The 20,806-nt window shown below is 35.3% G+C and overlaps 1 protein-coding gene across 2 annotated transcripts in view; it reads right to left on the bottom strand.

The window, feature by feature from the left end:
- The window catches only part of LOC131038366 (tryptophan--tRNA ligase, cytoplasmic), a 137,393-nt gene that overhangs the window by 34,478 nt on the left and 82,109 nt on the right, over nucleotides 1–20,806 (bottom strand). For both annotated transcript variants that reach the window (XM_059218300.1, XM_057970777.2), the window contains exons 4-7: nucleotides 17,896–17,947; nucleotides 14,222–14,287; nucleotides 13,930–14,016; nucleotides 12,551–12,643 (exon numbers count right to left, since the gene is read on the bottom strand). In XM_059218300.1, the coding sequence (XP_059074283.1) occupies nucleotides 12,551–12,643; nucleotides 13,930–14,016; nucleotides 14,222–14,287; nucleotides 17,896–17,947 (298 nt within the window). The remainder of the gene's footprint in view (nucleotides 1–12,550; nucleotides 12,644–13,929; nucleotides 14,017–14,221; nucleotides 14,288–17,895; nucleotides 17,948–20,806) is intronic.

Below are 20,806 nucleotides of genomic sequence, written 5' to 3'. Positions count from 1 at the left end.
AAAAGTTTAGAACTAAAAATCTGGATGGAAGTCCTAGAGGAAGTGTTTGGTAAAAATGGAGTAAAGAAGTCTCCTTGAAACAATCTAATAAATCTCACCCCAATTGTGAGCTCCCTGCAAACCCCATCCCTTTCGCAAATGATATGAAGAATATGTGCATTCATCTTGGTAATGTTGTTCCTCCAATCAAGAAAGCAAATATTGCATTTCCAATGTCGACTTCCCCATAACCTTTTGTGTTCCATTTGTATCAATGATAGTAGTAAACATGGCAAAGGAATCCTTTTGCTAAATGGTCCACCCATTGGGCCAACATCTTAGAAGGGCAATCAAACTTCTTGGCACTTGCAACTAAACTTTCAGCTTGATAGCCTCTTACCTTTCTCCAACCTCCTCATTTGCAATACATATTAACTAATAATCCTTGTGATTGTAAGTTATACTTGTAACTCATGCTGACCCTAAGAAAGCAAAATAGTAACATAGACAAAACACAAAATAACAAGATGTTCTCAAAAATAGTACCTTAATAATTAAAATAGCGTTCTATCCATTTTTCCAAATTATTTCTATAAATGACTAATTGATCCACACACTTTTGATCTTTGGTAGAATCCAAAATCTAAGGCATAAACATTGTGGGCTTTGAAGTGGATCATAAAAGATGAACAATATATTCTCTAAGTTGCTTAACTTCAACCATCAAGATTGTCTTATCTTTTCCATCTTTAACGACCTTCTCCTTAATGTTCCCTATGACAACCTCTACCATATTCACATCTCCATGACTAGTACTTGACCCCAAATCTATCCCACTAATCTATAAATCAGCAGGCCCTAAAAACTGGATGGGTTTATCTGTTAATGTTATGTAGCTATGGTCGGATTCCTTCAGGCCGACATAGATGATATAAATGTCTAAGTAGCCTATCAGCCTTAGACATTTATATGAACCGATTTATTAAATATAAATGATATAATTACATGCCGACTCGCATATACAATTTGCTAATGTTTAATAATTATATAACTAATAGGGCCGACTTGAAAGTCCGCCAACCCCTTGCATTGGGACGTGTTCCTTTGAAGGGTGTCGACCCTTGGGGAAGGGTCGCTATCGATGGGTATAAAGAAAGATTATATCTCCCTTCCTTGGCATCGAATATAATCACAATAAGCAGATCAACTTCCTTCTATAGCAGATCGAATTCATTCATCATCTTCAGCAATCGCTTGGCATTCACATTAGATCAACTCACACTCAGCAGATAGTACATCATCTGCAAGGCAGATCAACATTATACAAGTCAGATTGAATAACATAAGCAATCTGTGTATCTTACAGCAGTTCGGATTATACATACAGCAGTCTAGGGAGAATTCGTTTATACATAAAGCTTCAAGGAATGAAGCAATCTTGTAAAGAATTTTCTATATTTGATATATATAATCAGAGATTTTTTGTTGCTGGGTTTTTCACCTTCAAGTTGGAAGGTTTCCCAGGGTATATGCTGTGCGATTTTGTTTGAATTGTCTTACATCTACATTTCATTAATCTGATCATAAAGATAACATTATCTTCTAGCGGAATATAGTTGTTTCAATAATCAAATTCCCTTTTTCAGTCTTAACCATTCTAGATTGTCATTTCAGCTTTTTTACAACTAAATCCTCAACCAATTTATCAAGTTAACCAAATTTAATTCAATATAAAAGTTGTTATGTCCCCATTCCCTTGAGGGCAACATCAGCCCACAAACTATGTTATTCAACACAAACCTAATATTTATATATTTATTATTAATATAAAATAAATTCACATTTTCTATCAATAAAATACGGCCTAGGCCTTTTTACCGAAAAAATATATATATATATAAAATAAATTCAAGTAAATTAAACTAATAATATCAAATATAATTAAATTTATCTAAAAAATATCAAATATACTATTAAATTCAAATTCAAATTTCAATTTTAGATGCAGACTCTTTCATCCTAACAACCCTTTTGAGCATGTGTAAAAAGGATTGTGGTGGGATAGGCACATCATCTCCTTTTTGACGAATTTTCTAAAGTAATTCATCATTTTTACACCACTTCAGACGAAACCCTCGAGACAGTAACAACTAGGTGTGCAGTTGACTAGGTAGACTGATTTATCATCTTCAAACCTCAATGTGCAGTTCCTAGAAGCATAATTGCAGCACCAAATCCCAGGTGCAGCTCTAGTGTCAACTTGCAAGAGTCTAGTGGGACCTAATTACCTTAGTTACAAGACTCAGACTCAGCAAGCTGATTTTTTACTTAGACTCAAACTAGACAAACACTCAACAAATTGAAAAAAAACATGAAATATAGCAATTTTTAAGGATTTAAAACTTATTTCATGCACCGTTTAGTAAATAGAATTTAAAGACACAATAAAGCATAAACTAATCAAATAGAAGCTACTTTGACCATATACACAAGTATCCATCAATAACATGAGTATAAAAACAAATTTTACTTTTTAGCTGAATGAAACAACATAATAGATATATAAATTTGAAAATATTAATATTGTCAAATGTATACAAATCTCCTGGATTAGGATGGATTAGGAAATCCATAGCATCAAACCAAATATCAAAATTAAAAATATAAATATATGGCTCAAAAGAACCTACATAGCATCTAACATATGTCATGGACAGTGATGCAACAATAATATCTACCATGATTGATACATTTTTGCACTATGAAAATGGCATTTCCTGCCAGCTATGACTAGTATTCAGCAGTATAATGATTATAGTATGCCAACTTTGCCAATGGCAATCCTTGTATACTAAACAAGTTGTCCAATGTATGAAACAAGATATACCTTGATTATAGCTTTAATTGTGAAATGCAAATATTTGCAATAGGGGGTTATGTATTTTGTAATTTTTGTGATCATGATTCATGGTCTATTACTCGGGACTTTAGTTTAATGGAGGTTCAAAAGAAATGCCCCAACAAGGTTGAGGCTAGTGCCCCAAGTGAGATTGAGGGGGAATGCCTCAGATTTGGTGCTGCAGTTATGTTGCAAGTGTTAGGCAGATTTGGTGCTGCAATTATGTTGCTAGTGTTACGCCCACAGTTATATTGAGAGGGGGAGGTGAATCAGTATAACTCTTACTTCTTTAAATTTAAACTTTATTAATCAAATAATGCAATAACATAAATGCAAAGAACACAAGTACACAATATATACGTGGAAACCATGAATAGGGAGAAAACCACGGCAAAAAAATTGCTTTATATGAACAATAGTCTTTACAACTTATAGAGGCACCAACCCCTCATTCAACATAGAGGCACCAACCCCTCATTCAACTGATATATTGTTCACACAAATCTGCAAAAAGTCTGATTACCAGTTCTATTATGTCTTTCTCAAAATCTGTCACCATATAAACATAATGTCTCTTTTATAATCTGCTCCAATACATTCTCCAGTTCTGCTGTGAATTAATCACAATTTCTTCATAGGATTCTGTCATCAAATCTGATATAACTCAGATCAAGAATCTGGTCCTAATGTCTGCAGTCTCAATTTTATTTATTCCTCTCCTTGATATTCCTTGAGCCTTTTTCACAACAACACAGATCATTCCATTCTTGGTTTCAAGATATACGTTTCCACAATAAGACTCATGTCTTATTTGATAGACATGTCCTTTTGTTTTGTTTAATAAACAAATAAAAATACTTAGCCCAATTGCAACTCTTTGAGATAGTATTTTTTCTTTGTAATAATCGTGCCTTATCATAAACCGCACCCCAAATTGTTTTCATTTATTCATTACTTAATACATGAAATTTTCTTCAAGGATTGTATTACTATTAGGTCATAGCTTTTCAGAAAGACGTGACATCCTTAAAATTAACGATTTGATCATTATTATCAAATTGTAGTATTAATGTTAATATTAACATATTAACTAAATTTAGTCAAACACTAATCATTTTACTTTATCCGATCTGCTTCAGAAGAGAACTGTATAAATCTGCACAAATGACTGCACTAGTCAGTCCGATCTTTACCTATCGGAGCTCTGTGACTGCACTAGTCCAATCTTCACCAATTGGATCTCTATGTATTAGTAGCACAAATGATGACTGATCTCACCAATCTGATCTCTATATACAAGTAGCACAAATGATGAACTGATCTCACCAATCTGATCTCTGTGTATAAGTAACACGAATGATGATCTTTGATTGCATAGGAGTCATATTGACATGAATGACAACCTTTCAATAATCTCCCCCTTTGTCATTGATGGCAAGCTCAACCTATAAATGATTTTGTTAGAATATGTTATATTCTTATTGTTAATGGTCAATTATGTAAATATCTTGTAATATTATATTCTTTCTAATTTTACGATTGTTTCTTATTTAGAAACATCATCTTTGTAAACTCTATAAGGTCTTTCCATCTTTGTAAATAAATCATCCAATATTTTACCAATTACTAATCGTAATATGGTATCATCAGAGCGCATAAGTAAAAATTCATTTTTCTAAAGATTTCTTTTTGAGAAATTTTTCAAGCTTTGAAAAACGTTTTTCTAAGCACAGATTTTCGAAAATATTTTTTTGCAAGTTTTCGACGGGATTTTTTTGGTGGTGTTAGTTCTTTTTCCATCGCAACCTAGGTTACCCGTGAATCTTTTTGTGCCATGCGGAAATTTCTGTTGTTTGTCGCAACCTCGTGCAGACTCTATGCGATTTTAAATCGTGTTGCATTTTTTTTCACCGGCAAAATTGTTTTCCGCCTGACGTGGGTGACTTGTTTCTGCGCACGACAAAAATTCCACATTTTTTCTGCTTTTTTGCAGCCCACGCAACAGTCATCAACACGATTTTTCGCGATTTTTTTGCAACCAGGTCTTCTTCAATAGATTTGTACGACCTGTGACGCAATTCCACGTTTTTTGGCAGTACTTTCTCTGCAGATTTCATACGGTGTTTTGTGTGATTTCTGCATGCTGCGATTTTGGAATTTTTCTGGGTTTTGCTACATTCCGACCTGCGGATAGGGTTTTACAGAAAACCCTCTGTTTTTAGCCAAAAATTATTTTAAGGCCAGACTTTTGGTGGGTTTTTCCCATATTTTTTTGGGTCTTCGTCAAAATTTTTTGGGTCTGCTGAAAATTTTACCTTGGGAACCGTGTAAGTCGTACTTTATCCTTTTTGAATTATGTACCTGATTCTACCTCTGCTTCAGTTTTTTCGCCTTTTCAGATTTTCTCGTTTTTCGTGCTTCAAAAAGCATGCACAATGGCATCATTGACCAATTTAATGTTGTAAGGCAATTCAGAGATTCAACAGCAAGAATTACAACACCTGGAAGCAGCGCATGTTGATGATTTTTGAATATCATTGTCTTGATGATCTCGTTTTGGGAAGGGTCTCTTCCTACCACAATCGGACAAGATCAGGATAAGTATGATGAGCGGAATCGAGAAGTCGTCATGCTCCTCAAGCTCTTTGTCACAGATGACCAGTTGCCTCAGATTCCCTCTGGCAAGTCAGCATCAAATATCTAGAAGCACCTGAAGGAATTGCATGACACGTCCGACAAGAGCCGAGTGCTCTTCTTGAAGAAATTGTTCTCCATCATAATGGATGAACGTATGTCCTTACAGGAGCATCTCGCGAAGATTAAGGACATTCGAGATCAGCTCAAAGCTATTGGTCGGAAAATGGAGGAAGAGGATATGGCAGTCATCACCTTGAAGAGTCTGCCTAAATCCTATGAGCACTTTATAGAAACTCTCAACGAATGTTGACCTGAAGTTTCCAAAGTTATGCACCAAGCTTCTACAACAAGACCATTGGAAACAACAATTTGGTAGCAGTGCCACTTCGTCCTCCTCAAAACAAGCCTTTGCAGCCAAATCCTTTCACAAGGTAAAGGCAAATCTCAATCATCCCAGTCATCTCAACAGAAGGGCTCCAATCAGTCTCAGGATGGTGCGAAGAAGGTTCAATGAAATTACTGTCATAAATATGGCCACATGATCAAGGATTGTCGCAATTGTTTGGCTTCCGAACAGCGGAAGTAGGGAGGGTCTCAACCTGAAGCCAATGTAGTTGAGCACACAGAGCAGAAAGAGTCTGCCTTTTATGCCTTCGTGGCTAAAAGACCTACAAACCATATGAAGTCTTCTGCCTAGTATACAAATTATGGTGCATCTCTACATTTCACTCATCAGCGTGATTAGTTTACAGACTTCTCTACTTACACCAATTCAGTCATTTTGGAGGAGGTGAAGAGTATACTGTTGTCGGCAAGGGCAACGTCCAGATACAACCTGGTGGGAGGAATCTCATATTCCTCAATGTATACTACGTTCCTGGCATGGAACTCAACCTTCTCTTAGTGAGTCAAATCATCCAGCATTCTCCTCAGCTTGATGTGATCTTCAATTCACACAAGTGTTCGATTGTTGATCGTGCATCTTGCACTACTATAACTGTTGGCGTCGAGGATCATGGTCTATACAAACTTGTGGATACGGGTGATTCTCTTGAGCATGCTTTTGCAGCCAAATCCTCCTCTATCAGCAGTCTTTGGCATCAACAATATGGTCACCTAAACATTCACTACCTTGCTCAACTTGTTCAAGAAGATTTAGTACATACCTGAAATTCAAACTTAGAATCAATGAGTTTGTGAAGCTTGTCAAGCTGGGAAGCGGCACAGGACACCGTTCAAAGATGGTGACTCATGGTGAGCCTCTAAGGTATTGCAATTGGTTCACATTGATGTATGTGGTCCAATGAATACACCTTTTGTTACTAGGTGCAGATATTTCTTGCTTTTTGTTGATGATTTCAGTCATAAAATGTGGGTGTACTTTCTTAGATAGAAATCAGATGTGTTTCTTGTATTTCAGAAATTTAAGGCCTTAGTAAAAAACGAGTCTAGTTTTTCTATTATTATTCTTAGGTCTGATAATGGGGGGGAATTTTGTTCTACTGCTTTGTCCATTTCCTGTGATACACGTGGCATAAAACATTGGTTAACCACACCATACACCCCTCAACAAAACAGCGTTGTAAAACGTCGTATCCGCACCATTACAATTGGCAAGGTCAATGTTGGAACACAAGAATGTTCCGAAGAAATATTGGGCAAAAGCAGTATACAATACAGTCTATCTCCTGAATCAGTCTCCCACACATGCTGTTAACGGGAAGACTCCTGAGGAAGTCTGGACTGGTCGCAAACCCAGGATCAATCATCTAAAAGTTTTTGGCTCTTTAGCATATGTATGGATTCCAGATGCCAAGAGCTCCAAGTTGGATTCCAAGAGTCAAAAGCTTATGTTTACAGGGTACAGTGACAACCACAAGGCTTACCGGCTAATTGATGTAGACATTGATCATCTTATCTTCAGTCATGATGTTGTCTTTGATGAAGAATGAGGACCATTTCAGCTTTCCTTGTCTAAGCAGAATTCTGAGGATCAGCCTTTGAAGGTCTCTGATTTAGGTGTCTGTCTTCCATTTGGTTCACCTGATGGGAGGGATGATGCAGATTCTGAATTTGATGATGCACTACCTGAATTTCCTTCGGATGATGCTAATCTTCCACCTATTCCAGATCTCGTTCCACTTCCAATTCCAATTATTCCTCCTGCATCTGATGTTGGTTCTTCTACTCTCTGACCTAAATGTTGGTTCTTCTACTCTCTGATGAGCTCATTGAGGGTAGATCGTCCAGAAAACAAGAGCAAACAGCAGTCTACAGTCAATTTTGCTCTCATGGCCAACATTCATATTATTTATGAGCCTCAAACATATGTAGAGGCAAAAGAGATTCCAAAGTGGGAACAAGAAATGGACGCAGAATACTAGAGCCTTCTGAAGAACAACACCTTGGATAAATAGGTGTATAAGGTCAAGTATCATGGAGATGGTACCTTGGATAAATACAAGGCCAGATTGGTTGCTCGAGGATTCACACAACGGGAGGGCATTGATTATGAGGAGACTTTTGCTCCTACTGCCAAGATGAGAACAATTCGTCTTCTTCTCGCTATTGCAGCTCAATTTGGATGGAAAGTCCATCAGATGGATGTTAAGAGTGCCTTCCTCAACGGTGAGTTACAGGAAGAAGTCTAAATGATGAATCTCCTGGTTTCAAGGTTGCCGGCAAAGAACATCAAGTATGTAGACTCATGAAAGAACTCTATGGACTCAAACAGGCTTCTCGAGCGTGGTACATCAAGATTGATCAATACTTGGTTGCTCATGGTTTTCAGCGTAGCCCTTCTAACACTAATCTGTATATCAAACATTCTAGTAATGATGTTCTCTTTCTTGTTGTCTATGTTGATGACTTGATTATTACTGGCAATTCAATACATTTGATTGCAAACATCAAACAAGACCTATGCAAGGCTTTTGACATGACATATTTGGGGCTTCTCCATTATTGTTTAGGCGTTGACGTTTGGCAGACTGATGGAAGCATTTTCGTTTCTCAGTCTAAGCATGTCAAGAACTTGCTTGACAGGTTTCAAATGCAAGATTGTAAACCTGCTTCCATGCCTATGGAGAAAGGACCGAAGTTGTCAGCCAAGTCTGACTCTCCTCCTGTGGATGAAACAACATTCAGGCAACCAGTGGGCAGTCTCATCTATCTCACTACCACTAGACCTGATCTCATTTTTGTAGTGAGATACATTTCATGCTTCATGACAGCCCCCAAGGCAGCGAAGCGTGTGCTGCGTTATGTGAAGGGCACTTATGATTATGGACTTCTTTACACTAGGAGTCACAATCCTAGACTTGGTGGTTTCACATATTCAGATTGGGCAGGTTCAGTTGATTACAGGAAATCAACATCTGGGTATGTGTTCAATTTGGGATCTGGTGCAGTCACATGGACTAGTAAAAAGTGACAAGATGTGGCTCTCTCCTCGACAGAAGCAAAGTATCAAGGAGCAGTTAAGGCAGCTTGTGAGGCAATTTGGCTTCGTCGGATGCTTGCGGATATGCAAATATCTCAAGCAAGTCCGACTCCCTTGTTCTGTGATAATCAGGGAGTTCTCAAACTTGCCAAGAATCTCGTCTTCCATGAAAGAACCAAGCATGTGGAAACTCATTGTCATTTTATTCCGAAGCTTGTTGAAGACAGATCAGTTCAGTTGCAGTATGTTTCAACTGTGGATCAGACTACAAACATTCTCACAAAGTCTCTCAACCCAAATAAGTTTCCTAAATTTAGGGGGTAGCTTGGTGTTGTTGGCAGATTGACCATTAAGGGAGGGTGTTAGAGTGTGTTATATTCTTATTGTTAATGGTCAATTATGTAAATCTCTTGTAATATTAGATTCTTTCTATTTTTACAATTGTTTCTTATTTAGAAACATCATCTTTGTAAACTCTATAAGATCTTTCGATCTTTGTAAATAAATCATCCTATATTTTACCAATTACTAATCGTAATAGATTTCTCCCCCTTAGTTCAATGCTTCTTCTAGCTCCAATGCTCCCCCTTGCTAGTCATCTCCCCCTTTGACATCGATGGCAAAGTGTATGATAAGGAAAGAGCACCTTCTTACTCCTTTGATGGATAGGGTATTACCCCTAATTTTTGTCTACAAAACTCAAAGGTTTCTCGTAGTAGAGGTTTTGTAAATATATCTTCTACTGTTCTTTGGTAGGCACATATTCCATCTTCACCTGTTGATCTACAACTTGTTCTCTCAAGAAATGATATTTGATAGGAATGTGTTTTGTCCTTGAGTGCTTTACTGGATTTTTGGAGACGTTGATGGCACTTGTGTTATCACACAATATAGACATTGGGAGATCATATTCCACTTTGAGGTCCTTCAAAGTTTGATGCATTCAAAGTACTTGAGTACAACATGAGGCTGCTGCTATGTACTCTGCTTCTACAATGGATAGGGAAATTGAGGCTTGTTTCTTATTCAAAAATGAAACAAGGCTATTTCCTAGAAAAAATGCATTGCCACTTGTGCTTTTCTTGTCACCTATACAACCTACCCAATCAGCGTCTGTGTATGCTTTTAGGATGAAGTCTTCACTTTTTGGATACCATAGACCAAAGTCCAAAGTCTCTTGCAAGTATTTGAAGATTCTTTTTACTGCCTGAGCATGTGTTTCCTTCAAGGCTTCTTGAAATCTTGCCACAACTCGAACTGCTTGCATAATATCTAGCCTTGAGGCTGTTAGATAGAGTAAAAATTCCTATCATTGATCAGTAAAGAGTTTGATTCGCTTCAGGAGAGTCATCATCTTTGCTTAGTTTACACCCTGTAACCATGGGTGTACTTACAGGATTGCATTCTTCCATCCTAAACTTTTTCAACATTTCCTTAGCATATTTTGTTTGTGAGGATGCCACCCAAATTGCTGAGGCATAGGAGGAATTGGTCAGGGTACCATAGGATGAGTCAGTCCCTCATATAAGGAGTGACTCAAATTCAAACTCTAATTTTGATGCTAGCAAAGATCAAGCATGGTAGCAAGTGGTCTAGTTTCTATGTTTTTTTTCCACATTTTCGTCATTTTGTAGTAATTTTCTTAATTTGTATATCAACTCTCATATGAAATCTCAATTCAACTCTAATGTTATGTAATATGGCTATATTAAATACTGAATATGGTGAATGCCTTATAATATGAATAATCAAAATTTCCTATAGTTTTTAGCTTTCCATTTTTAATTGTCTTCCCATACTATCCCCCGCCAAGAAAAGCTATCTATCCCCTACTGTCCCAGAAATGTTTTCACACATTTCCTTCCATCCCTCTCCTTGATACACCATGGAACATCTAATTGATTGCCTAAACTAAGTACAGAACTTGTTTCTTTCATTTAGATCTGTATGTTGATACTATTATATTGTATAACCATCGCAGTTTACAGATCACTGACCAACATTTCAAATTATTAACAATGAGAAATTTATTACCAACAATTCATATTATTAATGTAGACAAGCTTTCTCCTATGTAGACATGACTCATTGAATTCAATACGACTTTAAAAATCAAACACGTAAAGTTTTGAAACCTAAACTTCTACCCCACATTAGTATTCAAAAAAATAATACCTTGATATACCAAACATATTGATGTACCATGACCATTACTCTCAACAAATAGCTTATTTGTGGAAAAAGCATCCAGAAAATTTGAAGGCTAATGAAAGTTCTATAGCTTGAATGTGTAGGGAATTTCAACTGAATGGTATGTTTTGTCACCTGATCTCAGATAATACAATGACTGTTTTATATAGATAATTCATGTAAACAATGGACCCTATCAATAGAAGTGTAACATATTCCACTCCTAGTATGAGTTGCACAATAATCCTTGCAAAATATTAAAATGGTAGAAATCATTAATAATCTCTATAAATATTGAACTGATAAAGTCCTAAAGATTTGTAAAGAAAATATCACTAGCACATGCGTGGTCAGATATATCTGCATGTGTCAGATTACCTCTGTTAAATTCGTAACGATGGCTAAGACTCCGGCCAGAATCTTTGGCATCTGGACTTTCAAGTGTACTGCAATTTCTTTAGTATTTTTTCCATGTTATTTTCTAATTCTATGCAGTATATTCAATGGTGATCAGATTTGGTTCTAAATAGTAAAATAGCATGCATTACCACTATTTGATTGAGTGATAGAAATGAATGCACATTAAGAAGTTCTCTTGTATTAGCCATGGATCAAAGAACTTTAGGGTATAATCAGATTGATTCTATTTTGAGGTTCTTTTCTTTGTGCAATAATGCCCTTGATTGAGTGGGAATCCCTTTGCTATGCATCAGTTTCCTCCACATTAATATAGTAATAAAATGTTTACTCAAATTGAATAATCGAAGTTTCTCAAGTGTCGAGTAGGTATTGATAACAGTTTACCATCCTACCATGACAAATTCTTCAAATATAGCACCTGTCCTCAACCCTTACTTGTTCAGAAAAAATTTGAAGGTCTTGGGTCTAAGAAACTGAATTGGTTTCACTACCAAGCACATGTACATGTTGTTTCCCGGAGTTATGACATTGGCACATTGTTTGATTGGTGAGAATTAAGTGAAACCAAGTCTCTATAGTAACCACGTAAACACCAGCTTTCACAGTTTCTCTTCAAAAATCTTAAAAATACACATACAAACAAATTACTTTAAATAACAGCATAAATATTAAAGCAATAAACTTGTAAATTTTTATTAGTTTTTATTTTTCAGTTTAAGAAAAACGTTGAATACAGGTCGATGAACCTGGATAGAATTAGAACTGATGCATGTGTTTCGGTTCCAGACTTAAACCTTAAATGTTTCAAGAATGATCAAACTCTAAGCTTCTAGGCTTTGTTTTTGAAGGACCCTCTGCGAACCAAAGAACAGGGGTTTTTTGAATCCTTTGAAATTCTGTGATAATCATATGTATTTTTGCAAAATTAATATAAAATATGGCTTTGCCTTTACCGATCAAAAAAAAATAAACTTGTTACAAACCTGAAGTGCAGGGAAGAATAAGGACTCAATCAGAGCAGGCTTCTGACATCCTATTCGCGGAGCAACATCGCGTGTCATTCTAAAATAAGGATCCTGTTTAAGTATATAACAAAAAATGTGAAAATAAATAGAGTAGGCCCAATCTAAAACCATAGCATGAAAGGAAACATACTAAAAACAAAGGTACACAAAAAAAAAATAATAATAATAAAAAGCCCACACTTGCAACTCATTTGTCCATGATAATTTCTCTGGGCCATGAATAAATTGAACATTTAAAATAATACCTTAGAAACAGTGCAAGCTAGTACTAAAACTCAAATGTCAATAAGAATTTCAAAAAGAAGCTTGTAGATATTCATTCAAAGAACTATTTTTTCAATGAGTCGTGGTACTTTTACCACTGATACAGGCCCCTTGGCGATAAAACAAAAAATAAAGGTTGTTTTTAGGTCACCAGAGGCCAATTTGGTGTATGAGATCCCCCTTGTGTAAGCCCATGGGGATTAATTTCCGTTTACCTTATGTATTGTTCGAAGTGTGAACCCCTTTACTTTGCCCTCGTGACCAAGCTAGGAAATAAACCCAATTTTGTTGAACCAACTATAGCCAGAGTACTAATAATAAGAACAATGAAGTTAATTATCTGAAATGTGTTTCGACATTTTTGGCACAGTCATATTTTTGTCATGTGGCATAGGAAGACTCTAGCCTGGTACAAAATAAAATCAGCTTGACGTACATTTGTGAGGTTCCCAAATAACTTGCTAGATTTTTAAATAGTTTGCCTCTGAAATCAGCTTAATGTGCAAGGGAAGTAGTATGATCTAATTTTCTGCTTCTTCAAGCTGTATCAAAGTTTGTGATGGACAGCTACTAGAAGATCACTACTTTTATTTTATATTCAACCAAAGACTTCAAGAATCAAACTGTTTTGGAGATAATGATAGCAATCTATTAAACCAATACAATGTATGAACAAAGATGTGTCATTATAGGGCTTGTTGCTACTTTTTCTATGTGATTCATCATGTAGATACATTTCTTTAAGGCAAAGGGATTGACAACATTTTAAATAAAGCACAGAAAGGCCATTCAACTCTTTAATATCTGCATAAGTAAGACGTAAACTATGTGTATGATCTCATAGTCACAGCAGTCATTAAAGAGGATAGGTTGTCTTTGTAATCAAAAAAAATTATATTATCTATTTTGCATGGTTAAAATAAATATGCTTTGCATTCTAAACTCCATGCAACAAACCTGCAACACCTCATATTAGCTTTTCTTTAGTAGCAAGCCAGTAACATATATATCATAAATAAAATAATAACTGAATTTAATAGCAACATCATCAAGATAGCCTGAAGATAAGTTACCTGATCAATTGCACATGGAATCAAACACCTAAGATTAATTTTGTCCCCAAACAAGTGAGGAAATGAAGATGGAAATGAGGGAGCGGCCTGCAAAATGATCAAATTTCATGTTGTATAAACTTTGAAGATGAATTCACAAATTGAATAGAAACCTCCATACATAGAGTACTAGAGAAAGTAAAAAATGGTAGGCAAAAGACAAAAGTCTGAAAATCAATATTTGACAGAAATGTCGTCCTCCTTTAGCTGGATAATAATAAAATCGAGGAAGAGCACTTATTTGATAGCTTACTTGTACGGGAGGGAAACTGACTTTTCCAATGTGATCCTCCCCATTGAATCCAAATATTGCCCTTACCTGCATCATTCACAGAGGTGTAAGCAGACTCTTGTAACTGACTGTACTTTATTTGATATAGACCTAGTTTATTTATTTGTGGATATTAACATAAATTTTGTAAATTAATATAACTCCTTTTTTCATTCTTCAACTCAATTATATCTGTACATTCATTTGGCCTAACAAAACGCTCTTGAGAATTCCCAGATACAACATTGAAAATTTGTTCATGTTCAAAATTAGAATTTGATTCATTGCCGATAACATTTCTTCTCTTTATTGTATTATTTAGTTTCTCAAGTAGAATTGGATGATAATGTACAAGAATTAACCACAAACTAGTCATAATAAGTGCATGTTATCTACAACAGATGACGATAAGACTATGGATTTCTCAATAAAATGTTATTAGTTTATAACGTATTGACTTTTGTGTGAGCTAAGTCATGAACTATGCATGGATTTGACACCACCATATGAACCATATTGCACTTGTTCGTTGGTATTTTGCATATTAGTTGCATTTCTTACAACCACTGAAAATTCCTAGGTAAACTGAAATGAGGCAATATTATATAAAGTATAAACCACTGTGAAAACTGAAGTTATGTTCCATATGTGATTATTACTATTATTATCATAGTAGCACTACACTCCAAAAAATACACAGTTGATCCCAAGTAATTACAACCTCGTGAATTTGCCATGCTGTTTCCTTAGATTTCCAAAAAGTGATTTCATTTTTTTATTATAATATTACTTAAGCTCATTTTTACACTTAAACTCACAAAAAAAATTGAGCTAAGGCAGACCGAACATTCTTGATTTAGGGCTACTATTTTTTTTAAATTAATTTTTACTTTAAAAACATTTCTTTTATAAGTTATATTTTAGACTACAATGAGGGTTTTTCTTTCAACTTATAACTTAATTAGGGTTATGTTAAAAACACAGTGCTACCCCTAAAATAGTGGGCCATGTTTCATGATGAAATGACCTACTATTTAGGCCCAGCTGGTTCTTTTTACATAAACCCTCCTAGGTTACAATAAAATAGACTTTTGTAAAGTCCTATTCAATTTTGTATAAATGGCATTTTTAGAATGTATAATATTTATTATTTTATATATGCACTATATTTGACATTAAATGACAAAATTAGAATATTTTTCTCTATTTTTACAAATAACACATTGATTTTGCCAGCATTTCTCCCATTTTAAACCCAAGTGATTAAATTCCACTTATAATTCTGTGATGCCATGTAAATGGAATGCTACTATGATTATTATCTACCACGTAATTTCGTTATTTCCAACCAAAAAATTCAAAATTTGCTGAACATTTATACATACACAAAAAATCATTACAATGCACCTTAAAAAATTGACCATACAAATAAAAACAGTTTTATTTTTAAAATAGCAAAAAAATTTAGCTTTTTCAGTATTCCCCACACAACATACATTGCTCTGCTCCCCACCTATTTCAGTTGCCATGCCTTTAATGTTACATTCACACAAAGTCTGTCTTTTGGAACTCAATACTCCATTGGCCTCCAAAAGAGCATCACTCTCTTTGTTTGTAGTCCATGATTAATGAAAATGCATCTCTCACAACCACTTCTCATTACACAACCATCATTTCAACCAAGATAGCATTATTCTCCACCATGACCATCACATCACCCTACTCTTCAATTAAAAATTATATCAATATATTTAATTTATCTTTCAATTTATTAATACTTTAGGTTTTAGGCATGTGAGATTGGTCTTTGATTAGCATCCAAAGCTTGTTTAAAATTTTAAATAAACTTACCATTTATGGAGATTCGAAATTCACCATCCAAGCCTTAAAAAACCTCCGAGGTCTTCACTCAAATTAAAGAAACCAAAATAGATGCTTTTCCGGGCAATTTGATATGATTGATTTTCAAACATGTTCCAAAAAAGCCAACTGTCATGCTGACAAAAAAGATAATGATGGAATCAAAGCACCTAGCAGCAATACTTTGTTCAGATATTTAATTGTAACTGTCATGATGATAATTGTGGTCTTGCTGATTGTTCTTTCCTTTTGTAATTGCTCGTTATTTTTTTTAATGTAGTATAACCCTTTATTTTCAAAGAAAATACAACCTCCAAAGTCTTCACTCAAATTAGAGAAACCAAAATAGATGCTTTTCCGGGCAATTTGATATGATTGATTTCACACATGTTCCAAAAAAGCCAACTGTTATGCCGACAAAAAAGATAATGATGGAATCAAAGCACCCAGCAGCAATACTTTGTTCAGATATTTGATCGTAACTGTCATGATGATAATTGTGGTCTTGCTGATCGTTCTTTCCTTATGTAATTGCTCATTATTTTTTTTAATATAGTATAACCCTTTATTTTCAAAGAAAATATATTTTAGGTTTTAAAAACATTTGTTTTAAAAATTTAGCAATAATTTTTATTTTAGGTTTATCAAAGATTCTAAGGTTTTTTCTTATTTTAAAAATATTTAGTAATATTTTAGTATTCTGATGATGTGCTAGCTTTTTTTAAGTTGAAAACAAGATATTAACAATATATAAATTTATATAGTCAAACTTAATCACAAATTTTTCCTCAAATTTATTAGTTGACAAACTTGTTTTGCAATTTTATCCATGCCAAACTCAAATAAGAACACAAACCTTTTGGCTTAGATTATTTTTATCATCAACATTATTATTATGTTCCACAGCATTACCAATACAAGGACGAAAGGGCACTGCATGGCGCATTTAGAGGATGGTTGTTTGGGAGGCCATTTTGGGGGACAGGAAGGGATGGCACTAAATACACACACACATAAAATTTTACAAGCTTAGCTGTACATGGCATCAAGATTCAAGTTTAGAGATTCACATAATCCATCAAATTCATAATTCAATGCTTCAAATATAACAGCAATAAAAAATTAAAATTGCATTGTTTTCGTTGCAACAAAAGGTTCCAATAAATGTCCAACAATAGGTAAAGCAGTAAGATTTTATAGATATAAAAATATAAAAGAGTCAACATGTGCAAAATGCAAATTGATTGTGGTAATTGCGAGTTGCAAATCAGTGGGTGAGTTAGCTATGGGGAGGATAGAGGATCAATAAGAAGCATGTGGAACCTTGTTGGGGAGCCTTGTGGGCACCCCACACCATTTGTTCAATAACATTAACTACTTTCTATTTTCCATGTCAAAAGAAAGAGGATGGCATGGAAAGCTCCAGCCATCCCAAAGATTGCTAGATATTCTCAGGCCCTAGGATGCCACAAGGGATTAAAATGTAAAGTTTGGGTGGGTGGGGAGTGGGGGCACACATCCTTTTATAATCCTATCAATTATTATTATTGCTGTCCATTCAAGGAAAGATGCATGGGAATGAATAATCAACTTTTCTACAAAGAAAAATAAAAATGAAGTACATGACCGTTTTTTACTGCTAATTTTCTCACTCCACACTCCAAAAAATGGTCCCACAAGTTACAAACTCCCCTCTATTGTGCTATCAATAAACCCTTATCTAACAGAAAGAAATAAAGCAATTCATATTTGAACAATCAAAAGACAGGAAGAAAAAACAGCTCATGATCTCTTACCTGATTCAAAGTAACACATTTCCCAATTCTAACCATGTTCTTGTAGAAGGCACTGTACCAAGAGAAACATTATGGCAGATAGATGAGTTTTTGCCACAGAAATAACCAATAGAAACCAAAACAAATTTGATGAAAATGATTGCCAAATGCCAACAAATAATTAAATAACATACTAGGCTTTGAGAGGAACCATGCATGCATGCACTGTGTGTGTGTGAGACGAGCGGAGAAAAGGGGTGGGTGTATGAGTTGAACGAATAATGAAAAATAATTTTATAAATAAAGAGCAGTTATTCATGTCCGAGGAACTTCCTATTGACTCAAAGCTCTAAATATGGATACTGGAGAATCCGCTGAGCTTTCTATGCCCAACCCTACATTTCCCCTCCCTCCAAGTCTAATCTGCCCTACTACAGCAGATTGTTCACCTTGATCTCTTGGGACTAAGTAGAATAAAGGAGTCCTCCCCTGTAGAGAATTTCATGCCAAACTGAGATCTACCGTAGCTTATGAATTCCATCAAGACTCAAAAGACAATCTGATAAAAACTTGTGCATCAGCATGCCCAGAAAACCATCAGAAGACCAAGTCCTCCAACCAAAAAGGAATTTGACCGTTATCTAATCTAAGAATGGATAAAGTGCAAACTGAGCATCACAATTGATGATATTGACCGTTATCTAAGAATAAATAAAGTGCAAACTGAGCGTCACAATGGGTGATATTGAAAATAGATTGTGGATGTTGAATGAAAAGGCTCATATCTGCTGAAATAATCAGAATCAGGTCCCAAATCAATCCAAAGTTTCAAGAATTTAGGGATCTAAGAACATCATCACCTTTCTAATGAAAAAGAGCAATTAAATGGAGCCCAGCCATGTATACCTCCATATCACATCATTTTTTTAAAAGCAGTATAACAATAGATTTTAACTCATTTGAATATTAAGAAAACTAAAGAAGATTGTGTTTTGCTTTACCCCATAAGGGAACACCAGATAGAATAGTTGGGCAAGCTGTCAAACCAAGTACAAGCAAACTCCACCAAGAAAATTATCATAGTGAGAGATTTCAAATTTTCAACACTATCAAATACACAGATTGAACAAAAGGTGATCATGGTTTCAATATAAGAGCAAAAGATGCCTTAAACCACATGATAGCTAAATAACAGGTTTTCTCAAAAATAGAATCCTAGATAGCACTAAAAGTCTAGAATAATAGTTTTATTTGAAGACAGGTATTAACAGTAGGTTTGATTCACATCTCATGAAGGCAAACCAGATATCAGGATTCTAGCATGGAGTTAAGAATATGTGAAGGATTGAATGTTCCATTCCAATATAAGTATGCCGAGTTCAAGGTATCAGGGCCAACAATATGGACCCCCTAGCAAAGCCATATACAAAAGTCAACTTTGGTGGTGACTCAATAAGTAACCTCAGTATAGCAGGTGCAGGAGGAGAGATACAAGCCAACAATGGATAAGTTATTGACTATTACTGGCAAAGAATGGGGATCCAGAACAATAATCATGCAGAAATTTGGCTTGTCTACAAGGAGAACTAAATAGAATAGCATTAAGAAAATCAAAAATATTTATAATTAAGGAAATTCACAACATATAATAAATATGATAAGAAAGAAACAGGAAACAGCCCCTCTAGCTCAAAAATAAAATGCAGAAATCACTTGAAGATGGAACCCATTATTCATGACTAGAAGTTGAAATCCACCAATAAAGAAGCTTCAAGAAATCTCAATGGCATGTGAGGAGCAAGGAAAAAATGGAGTAATCAACTCTTTGGCAAAGACAGACACTAAGAAAGGCAAAACTGATAAGCCCACAATTGGCATCACTAACAGTTCCCTTCTTAGGAAGGCTCCGGCTCAAGCAACAACTCACACTTGTTATGTCTTGAATGACAAAGTCACGTTTTCACACACTTTCTTCACTTCCTTCAAGTCTTTTGCTGTACACATTTATTATCACATAGGTTTCCTTTATTTGTCCAAGGGTTGACCTTAATTGGTTAAAGTGATGGATTCTGATTGTGGAGACCCAAGTTTAGACCCCCCATAGGCGCATCTAACGTGGAATTCTAAGTTGTAACTCTTGGCCTTCCATAGTTAGCTTAAAATGTGGATGTGGTTTCTAAACAAGTCGATTTCTAATTAGTGACTCTTGATCTTCCATAGGTAATTTCTTGTGTGATTACTTGCAAACAGCTTGTATTAGTCCCTAATAGGGGCTCACAAGAGCTTGTGTTGGTCCAACATTGATGCTTGTATGAGCAGAATATTTGTGAATGGTCTGTAATAGAAAATAAATATAAAAGTGTTCCTTTATTTCAAACCTTTAGTCATTATGTGACTGCTTCTACTCATTGCAACGCCCTCAAATGTTGTCCCCATGTCCTTGGTGTTATTCAGACTTTTCCCTCCAAGATCTTTGTTAACCTTGTTTTTAATCACTTGACCAGACACACCCCTTTAGCTTCTTTTTTTAATCCCCAGTTCTGTGGCTCACATTTTAATTCACTTTGTTATTCATTGCCCCCATTCTAACCACCTAACCAGTTTGTTCATATCAAACCCCCACATCACACCTACATCTTATATATATGCATTCCACTGCTCTTCTGCTCATGAAAACGACATAAACATGGTGATTTTGGTCTGCAGCAAGTAAAATGCTACCTCCGTTATATGTTTCAGCAGTTCATAAGGCAATGATGCCCCTTACCTTAAAACGACACTTTTCCAAACATATTTAACACAGAAATGTGGCAAGGACTTTGGTAGAAAAACAGATTTTGTTTCACCAAATTTATGTAAAATTTGAGTGCTATTGTGGCGCAAATGACAGCCAGGATGTCATACACCCATGAGAATACAAAATGTGAGGCAG

The sequence above is a fragment of the Cryptomeria japonica genome, chromosome 3, assembly GCF_030272615.1.
Source record: "Cryptomeria japonica chromosome 3, Sugi_1.0, whole genome shotgun sequence".
NCBI lineage: Eukaryota > Viridiplantae > Streptophyta > Pinopsida > Cupressales > Cupressaceae > Cryptomeria > Cryptomeria japonica.
The sequence above is the reverse complement of the archived record's forward strand: the minus strand, read 5'-3'. Positions and strand labels throughout refer to the sequence as shown.